Raw genomic sequence first — 10,308 nt, 5'->3', positions numbered from 1 at the left:
TGCGCCTGCGGGCCGAGCGACCCGGAAGCGGAAGGGTGCGTGGGGGCCGCGGGCTGAGGTGAGAGGCCGGCGGCGGCGGCGAGCGGGGCCTGGGCTTTCCCGAGTGAGGCCTTTACCCAGACGTTGAGGTCCGGGCAGCGGCGGTGGGAGGAGAGGGCTGACGCGAAGCGTCCCCGGGAGGCGGGGAGGCTGCAGAGGTGCGCTCGGCCCTCGGCTGGTGGGGCCAAACCGCCGCTTGTGACCGGGGCCGCACCCGGCCTTCTCTCGGCGACGGCCACCGGGGACTCTGGCTCTCGCCTTTCTGTGGGAAGCGGGTTGACCGTTTTATCGTTTATCGGGTTATCATTTGGGGTAGAGGTAAAAAGAGGAAAGAGAAAAGCAATCCCGAGCACAAATACAGGCTGGGCGGAGAAGGGATTGAGAGCAGCGTTGAGAAGGACTTTGGGGTGATGGCTGATGAGAAGCTCAACATGAGCCGGCACTGTGCGCTTGCAGCCCAGAAGGCCAGCCGTATCCTGGGCTGCATCAAAAGCAGCGTGGCCAGCAGGTCGAGGGAGGTGATTCTGCCCCTTTATTCCACTCCCGTGAGACCCCACCTGCAGTACTGCGTCCAGCTCTGGGGCCCTCAGCACAGGACAGATGTGGACCTGTTGGAGTGGGTCCAGAGGAGGGCCACAAAGATGATCAGAGGGCTGGAGCACCTCTCCTATGAAGAGAGGCTGAGTTGGGGCTGTTCAGCCTGGAGAAGAGAAGGCTCCGGGGAGACCTTCTATCAGCCTTCCAGTACCTGAAGGGGGCCTACAGGAAAGCGGGAGAGGGGCTTTTTACAAGGGCAAGTAGTGACAGGAGGAGGGGGAACGGTTTTAAACTGAAAGAGGGTAGATTTAGATATTAGGAAGAAATTCTTGACTGTGAGGGTGGTGAGACACTGGTGAGACACTGGCAGAGGTTGCCCAGAGAATTTGTGTCAGCCCCCTCCCTGGCAGTGTTCAAGGCCATGTTGGATGAGGCTTTGAGCAACCTGGTCTAGTGGAAAGGTGTCCCTGCCCATGGCAGGGGGTTGGAACTAAATGACCTTTAAAGGTCCCTTCCAACCCAAACCGTTCTATGATTCTATGAAACCGTGGGATGCGGTGCTACCCTGCCTGGCTTCTCCGTGTCTCACCCCGCTGCGGAATGCAGAGTGAGACTCAATGCTTCCTGCACCCATAGTGGAAAAGATGCACCACAGAAAATGTGTGTGCTAAGTAAGGAGCTGCTAAGAGCTCCTTAATCATTTAATGTATTAAAAATGCTTGTGAAGTAGTGTATATTAAGTTGTGCCTTCCTCAGAGTACACTGGCAGAATCGGCAAATTTGCCTGTGTTCCAGGAGCTGCTGCTCTGAAGGAGGGGGCTACTAGATCCATGCTGGTGGCTGGAAGGAGCCCAGAGGGACGTGGGTGTGCTGGGTACGACGACTCCTTGCAGCACCACTTGCTGCTGAGTGTGGCTTTTGGTCTGCCCAGGACCAAGTGTTTGCTTAATGACAAACACAGCAGCAGTCTGGGGACTGTAATCCAGCACTGCATCACAGATCTAAGCTCTTCCTTGTGCATCTTCTTTTCTGCAGTGTGAGCTGTCTTCAGTAGGCTGTCTTCCTCCTTTGCCCTCTTTCATCCATGTGCTCAAAATTTCTGAAGCTTTGTAATTAAAATATTCTTCTCTGAAGCTGGGAAATAGGGTTTCAGTGCTCCCTGACTGGGAGCCAGCATCCTGCTTCTTGACGCTGGCTGGCCACATGTTAAGTGAAGCAATTGAAGTAGTAGGGCAGATATATAGAGGAAAAATGCTTCTGGAATACTCTCAGAACTCCCAGTAACTCAGTTCTAAGGCGGTAAATGTAATGTGCTTCTTGCTTTAACTTTCAGGAATGTGTTTTTTTTAATGGGAGCATAATCTCTGGAGCAGGGATTGCATTGGATGCACTTTGTAGGGCACTTAGATTGAAGTTACAAATAAAAATAACTAACACTTTTAAATGGGAATATAAATTTTATATTTTGTCTTGTTTCTAAATCTGTATCTTTATATGCACTAGAAACTGACCTTCGCAACAGTCTGTAAACTAGGTAGCAGCATTTTTGTGACAAATCAGAAGGACAGGGAAGTTTTAGCAGAGAGCTTGAGGGACTTTCCCCAGTCACACATGAAGAGCACCATAGGAACATTCCTACTTCCATTCTCAGAGTCCTTTACAAGTTTCCAGTTTTTGTGTGCTTTGGACACAGTCAGTCTGGTGTTTGCCAGGAACTCCTTCCCTTGATGATGTGACAGCTTTAATTCTTATTTTTCCTACCTAGAAGATCTTCCTTGATCCAATTATGAAAAAATGTTTAGAAAAGGAAAAAAACGACACAGCAGCAGCAGCTCACAAAGCAGTGAAATCAGTACTAAAAGCAAGGTAAGCTGAATTTGGTATATGCTCTGTTTATGGAAGCACTTTTGTTTATTACAAGTTGAGAGTTCAGTGGTTCGCTTGCACTGGTGGTAGGATGTGATTTCCATAAAATGCCAGGTCCCACAAGGAGAAATTTCGGCTTCTACTGCTCCTCAGATTGTGTTATGAGAGTTAAAAAAAACTATCCATTATAAAACCCTTGTGTTTGGGATGAATGCTCGATTGCTTCCATAGTGAAGCCTACGAACACGAGGGTTTCTTCTGGCAGCACGTAGTAAGGTTGGGAGGAAAAAGTAGTACGTTTGTTCTGTCACGATAAATATTGTCTTTAAGAAGGTGCCTGGTGTTAGGTACCAAGATTGAGTTTATTCTTCAGTACTAGTTGGTTACTCAGTATCTCTAAAAAGTATTCTTCATTTTGAATAATGTGTCCATTTTGTCTGATAGGTTTTGGAATGATCAGTTGAATATTCTGGATTTTCCAAGGTGCCGTTTCACTTCCCTTGCACTGCTATGTTATTTCAAGCATTGGTGACAAGCATGTAGTTGTCAATTTCTTCAAGTTAAGATGCAGTACCAGAAAAGTCTGGACATAACCTTAAGGTTCATTTTCTTTTTTTCTTTTATTTCCTCCTTCTTTTAAAATATTTGTGGACTTCTCGAGGGTTCCTGCTGAATTTGTATCAGTCTATTGTACATTGAGGCAGAAAGATAACCTCAGGGAAGAAATAGGTGGTGTTAGTTTTTTCTCCCATTTTGCAGTGCTGCTTAAGTAATTAGAACATAAACACTAGTTTATTAAAAAAAAAGAGTTGAGGCAGGGCATCTAAAAGTGAATTGTTAATATGTCCTCAGTAACGTTCTGATGATACTAATTTTTTTCTTAGTCTGTAGATTCCAGTCTTGGGGGACTTTCCAGGTCTAGTACTGTGGCTAGTCTAGATACAGACTCCACGAAAAGTTCAGGTATGTAATTGGTGTTTGAGCAGATATGTATGGAGCAGGAGTAACTTTATGTGTGTTCGTATAAAAGAGCACAAAATGGAAAAGGTTAAAATATGTATTTTTAATAGTAGTGAGTGAATCTGTTAAATAGCCTGTTGACTAATGCATGCATAGCTTTAGGCTTCTAAAGTATTATTAATGCTTCATCTAGGATTAAGTCACTGTTTTCGAAGTAAAGTATCTGAGTACAAAAAACTTAGTTGCGTTCAGTCTGTTACACAACATAAATCTGGTATGACTTTTTGGAAGCTGTGTTTCCTGCTTTTAAAAATATACATTTGCACTGAAATAATGGAAATAAGATTTGATTTTACTTGTTCTTGCTCACCAGATCACAGCGCATCACTGTTGGACCAAACAGTTCATTTAAAACAAATATATATAGAAAAGTAGAACCAGCTTTTATGTGTTTTCTGATTCAAGGTTGTTAACTCCAAATTTGAATTAGTATGAACAATGCTGTATCATGGATTCTTATGAAACTGTTGCCTTTACCAAGGGCTGTTCTGAATCAACCCAGGACAGTTCAGGACAGAGAGGAGCGGTAAGGTTAAGTGTTTGATGAAAGTCTGCAAAAATTACGGAATTCAATAAGTTAGCCCCCTTAACACCAATTAGAATAGCATTACTGTTCTTGAATTCTTCTGAATTGCTTTGTTTTATTTTGTTGCAGGACAAAGCAATAGTAATTCTGATACATGTGCAGAATTCAGAGTTAAATATGTTGGTGCCATTGAAAAACTGAAATATAATGAGAGCAAAAGTCTCGAAGGGCCTTTGGACTTGATAAATTACATAGATGTTGCACAGGTAAGAGGGTTACAAAAGACAATACCAACAACGTCAGAACATCTTAAGCTTAGGTGTATTTCTTTCATATTATCACATGATCTAACATCTTTCTTTGTAAATTTTAGACTTACTAGAATAAAGTAGCTTACTTTAAAAAACATCAAATTATGAATCTCAAAAGCTGTCACACTCAATTCCATCCTTTTGAGTATCTGGAGAAGATGCACCCAAAAAGCTGTTCTGAAGACGCAGGCTCAGAGTGAAGGCCCTTTGCATGAGTCATTACTGAACAAGTGTCCCAACCGAAAGTTGTTATATTGTCTTCATCACTGTTAGGGTTAGTATCTGGGAAAGAATATCTCCTCCAGATTTCCTCAGTACTGTAGAAGTTTTCCCTTAGAGGAAAATGTCAAGTTTCTGCTTACTATCACTTATGAACCTGTGACCGAAGAACTTGAATAATATTTGGGTCGTCCTTGCCAAACTGTGGTTGCTAGTACTTATTTTTGTATTAAAAGCTGTAACTGGTTGTTCTCGTTATGTAGCTGATCGTTTGTATCTTTAAAAACACAGAATGTCACTGAATCACAGAATCAATCAGGTCGGACGAGACCTCAGGGATCGAGTCCAACCGTTGCCCTGACACCACCCTGTCAACTAGACCATGGCACTAAGTGCCATGTCCAGTCTTTTCTTAAACACATCCAGAGATGGTGACTCCACCACCTCCCTGGGCAGCCCATTCCAATGTCTGTTTATCTTACAGCAACTTGACATTTCAAGTACCTGAATATATGCTAAAACTATTTTTACAGCCAAATAACGAAATTGCTGCCAGTGTGGAATATCGATCACCCAGGGTCAGCTCAGCATGACAGGGCACGCATTATTTTTGCAGCCCATCTGATTTGACCACAGGGCCAAACTCCCCCTGAAATGATACATTCCTTTCTGGAATCATGTAATATTTAGAATAGAATAGACTAGACTGGACTATTCCAGCTGGAAGAGACCTAGAACCATCATCTAGTCCAACTGCCTGACCACTTCAGGGCTGACCAAAAGTTAAAGCATGTTGTTAAGGGCATTGTCCAAATGCCTCTTAAACACTGACATGCTTGGAGCATCGACCACCTCTATGGGAAGCCTGTTCCAGTGTCTGACCACTCCCTCGGTAAAGAAATGCTTCCTCGTATCCAGTCTGAACCTCCCCTGAATATATTTTACCTAAGGTTAAGAGACTGGACAAGTGCAAGAGTGGCAGGCAGACTCCACACAGCAAGATATGAGTCCACATAAACACGTTTTCTATTATGTATCTTTGTCGTTCATGTTCTTCTGTCTGCACTAAAGGCTTTTGTTTGTTTCCCTCCAAAGCAAGATGGAAAGTTACCTTTTGTTCCAGGTGAAGAGGAGTTTATTATGGGAGTTTCCAAATACGGCATTAAAGTTTCAACATCTGATCAGTATGTAAGTGATTCACAACAAACTGTCTTTTTGGCGAGAGTTCAAAAGTGCTTTCATTTATTTCTCTGATGGATGATCTCTGTGACCAAAATGTCACTTTTGGCTTTAAGCAAAAGTAAAACAAACAAACAAACAAAAAAGCTCTCACAGCAGCACTGGTTCATGTCATATCTCCTCAGGGCTCTCTGTATTTTCCTGGCTGGATTGGTTGGATTTACAACAAAAATCCATTCCTTTTGAGACAGAGCACCAGACAAAAGGCAAGCAAGCCTCTGTGCTCTTCAGGCACATCTTCATTTCTCTGTGGCTCTCCTGCCATTCTCTCATGTGGAAAAGTAGCATGACTGTGGTGGTTGAGACCGTAGGTTCCTCAGCCTGAGTTAGTAATGCCATTCCTGTTGACGTTACTGTGGAGAGGAAAAAACAAAGGACGTTTTGTTCAAGAATACCTGAGTTGTCTTCCTCTTTAAAAGTTCCAGCCTTGCGCTCCTAATCCAAGAGTGTGAGTTCACTCCAGCATTAAAGCCTCATGATTCCACTTTATTGATCAAGCCTATTTTTGTTTGCATCATTATTTCCTACATGTAGTTTATTTTCCTTTAGTGCACTTCAAGTAGCTTTTTTGCTAAAAATAGAAATCCGGTCTCTTCCCAGGGCCCCCCAGTTGCCTTTGTGTAGCTTTGTATTGCAGCCATGTGGTTTCCTTCTGGTTGCCCTCAGAGACCCTGATACCATAAATCCTTGGCCTTATGAAGTCATGACCCATCAACAACCCAGCGATGCCTTTTCATAAAAGCCTCAAGTATGAGGACAGTGAATAGTATTGCTCAATAGTTTCCTTTGGTCCCTTCAGAAAATAAAACACTTGTTTCTAATGCCTGGGAGGAAGTGTAGTAGTTCAAACTTTGAATTCTTTGCGTTTCTGCTTTTGCTGTCCTCCTAAATTCTTAATTCTCATTATGAACATAGGTTACACTATTATTTAAATTCCTTTGTACTTGGTACAGATCAGATAGGTAACTTTTAAGACTTTTATCCGTCGTTCTTCTGGATTCAAGCTGAAAGCATGCATAAGCTGATAAAGCCTCCTGGGATTAAGCTACCTTGCACTGGCATTTTATTGCATTGCATTCTGTTTCCCAAATTCTGGCTTTGGCTTTTTGCATTTGAGTCCCTGTTGACGTTTAATTTGTTCCTTAGTGTGTTAGTCCACCTAACTCTTTTCAGAGTTCCAAGAGGGAAAGGTTTCCTCTGCATTCCTGTAAAGAACTCACTCTTTTATGACTTTGGGGAAAGGTGAGAGTTCTGTGATTTGTAGATACCTTTGCAGGTGAATAGGCAGCTCTTTATTTTAGACGCCAAAAAGAGAATTGACTGCAGGATACAGGATTTTTCCTCATGGATTTCAGGCAATGTTTGAGAAATTATTTCATTAGTGACTGGACTGTATACAGATACGTAATTCACTGATAACACTTGCATTGTTTGTGGATGCAACCACTAGAAACCAAAGGTGAAGTATTTATAGAAGTCACACTGAGGCTTTGGTCTTCTTCACGTTCTGTTTGCGTGTATTTGTACATTATATATATGTACATACACTTATGGCACAGTTTGTCCATCCACCACCTCATTTCTCTCTCAACCACAGAATCCCCTCATAGCCAAATACTGGAAGGAGGAGAGGAAACGAATTTACAGGAGGACTGTGTACTTTAAAGAATCCTCCCTCTTTTAGTGATAATCCACATGCACATTAGCACTGGAGCAAGTTCCAAGCAAGTAACTCTAAAACGTTACAAGTAATTTGGGGGGAAATCTTGGGATCTTTCATGCAGAACCAGGAGGGTTGATCCAGTAAATTCCATGTCAGCTCCAGCTGCTTTCAGTGTGGTGTGGTAGTTGGTGATGGTATGAATAACTGTGAGCGATTGCCGAGTGAGCATCAGAGGTGGAGATGTTTTTCAGCAAGATGATCTTAGGAGCTCTGGTAGAGGGCTCTCCCTCGAGGGTTTCATACCAGGCATCAAGCTCACTGTCCATTTTTACAGCTTCTGTATCGAAGCAGGCATTTCTTTAGACCCTTCAGCTACTGATAGGGACAAGGTGTTTGATGCCGTGAACATACAAAAAGAGCTGTCTCAGAGTCGTAAGACCCTGGCAGTGGTATGACTGGAATCAACCAGATTAATATTATCAGTTGGGTAGGATGGCTTGAGAAGAAGGGCTTTGTGTAGGGTAGGTCTGCAGAGACCTTGTACTGGATGCCATCAACCAATCCTTTTTTTAAAACGGCCAAGATGATAGAACTGTTGTGTTGGGACTATCATAAAGCCCTGCAGCTGCGGTGGAGAGTAGAAGTCTCCCGGAGTAGATCTCTGCAAGAGTTAGGACCTGTGCTGTGGCTCAGGCCACAAGCAGCCTGGCTATATCCACATGGCTATATCCCTCCAGCCCAAAGCAACTAACCTTGTCCATACCCTCTTCTGGGAACAGTTTCTCCTGTGTACCCTTACTGGAACTGAGACAGGGGATTGTCTAGAAAAATACTGGAAAAGTAAAAAGTTGTTTTAAGTTACCTTTGTGCCAGGGGTACGGAGTGCACCACCTGTCCTACTCACGGAGGGCGAGTGAGGATAGGTGGGAAGCAAACGTGTGCTTTTGTAATATGGCCAGGAATATAGTCCACATATGAATGCAGTTCTAAAATACAAGCAAAAATTAAAGCTAAAATTGTGTTAAACCACAACTTATTTTTTAAAATCTTGACTAAACTCTCAATTAAAAAATTATAATTTTACCAAGGAATACTTTTCTCCTGTAACTAAATCTGAAGTATTCTTTTGTAAGAGAGAGACTCAAAACAGGTGGAAAACTGAAATAGCTGTTGCACTGTTCCAGAGTAACTTTTATTATTTGCCGCATGGTTTCAGGATGTGTTACATAGGCATGCTCTCTATTTAATTGTACGGATGGTCTGCTATGATGATGGTCTGGGAGCAGGAAAAAGTTTACTGGCTTTGAAGACAACAGATGCAGCCTCTGAAGAATGCAGCCTCTGGGTATATCAGTGCAATAGTTTGGTAAGAGTTTGTTTACAGTATTTAATTTAGGTGTCAGTATTTTGTTTGTGAAGGGAGATTCTAAAACCCAAGGCCCTTGCGAAGGCTTTTTCGCAGCAGGGGGATTGCTCAATTAAAAAAAAAAAAAAAAGTGTCCTGGCTGAGGAGGGGAGAAAAGCTCTGCTGACTGCATTTGATCAGCTTTGAGGAAAAATACCCACATTTCCTAAAATTGCCAATGAATGTACATGCCTGAGAAAGCTCTTTGCAATCTAAAGAGTGCTGTCGCAGCTGCGCTGCTAAGGACAATCCTCCGCTTGTATTTTCAAAGAAAGACAAAAACCTCTTAAGATCGGACAGAGCAGGGAGGGATTGAGTAACAATTCTGGTAATAGAGCACGCATTCGTATTTATAAGCAAGGGGCGTGATCCCTTCCTAAGAGTAGGAGAATTCATCGTCAAGATACTATGGTATGACACACCCCCTTAGCAGCACTGGGGGAACACATGAACTGACTTTCTGAACGCTAGTGTCATGCTATGATGAAAGCTAACAACTCTGACTTGTTTCAAAAGAGCTCATTTAAAACAGCTTCCCACATGTCACTGCAGACCACAGAAATCAAATTAAATCTCACTTGTGCTACTCCATTTTTTTGCATGTCTCTGCCAAAGGAATGACAAAGGTCACATTCTGCTTTAAAGGAGTTTTGAGACGTTTAGAAGTTCTTCAGAAAGCGTTAATGTGCATGTTTGTTTTTTTTTCAGGAACAAGCACAAGCTATTTGCAAAGTGTTATCTACAGCCTTTGATTCAGTTTTAATGTCGGAGAAGTCCTGATTTTCTTCAGCAGCACGTGACTCTAGAACAAGAGGCCTTTGAGTGGGGAGGAAAGGGGGCTCCTTTGTGACAGATACCACAGACTGGCTGTAGCTACACACAAACCTAGAAAAGACTTGCTGTGCAAAGAAGAGCCATGCAACCTTGCACATGGTACTTTGTCATTCCCCAAACATGACTTGAAGAAATTATTCCGTCTTCAGTTTCCAGAACAATACAGAATTTTATATTTAACATGAATTTTTTCCCTAAACCCTGTTTTGTATATTAATGTCAATATTGTAGAAATGTAAAATAAAACGGAGACTTGCTTCTATCTCTTTGTCTGAAAAACAATTTTAATGTAGACTTCAGTTCTGCTTAACCTAGATAATAGAACAAAATAACAAGAGCAAAGTGATAATAGGTAGTCATTTGGTGCTTTACACCTCTAATTTAATCTTAGGTGTGCCATCTACACAGTTTCTACATTCAACTAAAAATCCGCAAGATGTACATTTTTTTGTTCAAGTTCTACTTGTTTGTATTTCTCATTTTACACGTTGAAAAGAAGAATATTGCCTAAGCAATGCAGAGTAACAGAAAAGTAGCCAAAGTGATTTTAAAAGTAGTTTTATTTTTCCAGACATTTGACTGGTTAACAAGAGTAAAATTTATTAATCATGCTCTAATTATAAATCACTGCATCCAGGACATTGAAAAT

General features: G+C 42.2%; 1 protein-coding gene across 7 annotated transcripts; it reads left to right on the top strand.

The window, feature by feature from the left end:
* The first annotated feature begins 10 nt into the window (after nt 1-10).
* ITGB1BP1 (integrin subunit beta 1 binding protein 1) lies at nt 11-9,921 on the top strand. Of its 7 annotated transcripts, none has more exons than XM_068417626.1 (7): nt 11-58; nt 2,342-2,442; nt 3,327-3,405; nt 4,118-4,254; nt 5,614-5,706; nt 8,637-8,786; nt 9,534-9,921. In XM_068417626.1, the coding sequence occupies exons 2-7, from the start codon at nt 2,371-2,373 to the stop codon at nt 9,603-9,605; spliced, it is 603 nt and encodes a 200-aa protein (XP_068273727.1). In that variant the 5' UTR covers nt 11-58; nt 2,342-2,370; the 3' UTR covers nt 9,606-9,921. The 7 variants fall into 7 exon arrangements, with proteins under 7 accessions (XP_068273727.1, XP_068273641.1, XP_068273986.1 ...); XM_068417540.1 differs by having other exon boundaries at nt 42-128; XM_068417800.1 differs by lacking the exon at nt 11-58 and adding an exon at nt 61-128 and having other exon boundaries at nt 2,345-2,442.
* The last annotated feature ends 387 nt before the right edge of the window (nt 9,922-10,308 follow it).

The sequence above is a fragment of the Nyctibius grandis genome, chromosome 1 (genome assembly GCF_013368605.1).
Source record: "Nyctibius grandis isolate bNycGra1 chromosome 1, bNycGra1.pri, whole genome shotgun sequence".
NCBI lineage: Eukaryota > Metazoa > Chordata > Aves > Nyctibiiformes > Nyctibiidae > Nyctibius > Nyctibius grandis.
This window is presented reverse-complemented; position numbering and strand designations above follow the sequence as displayed.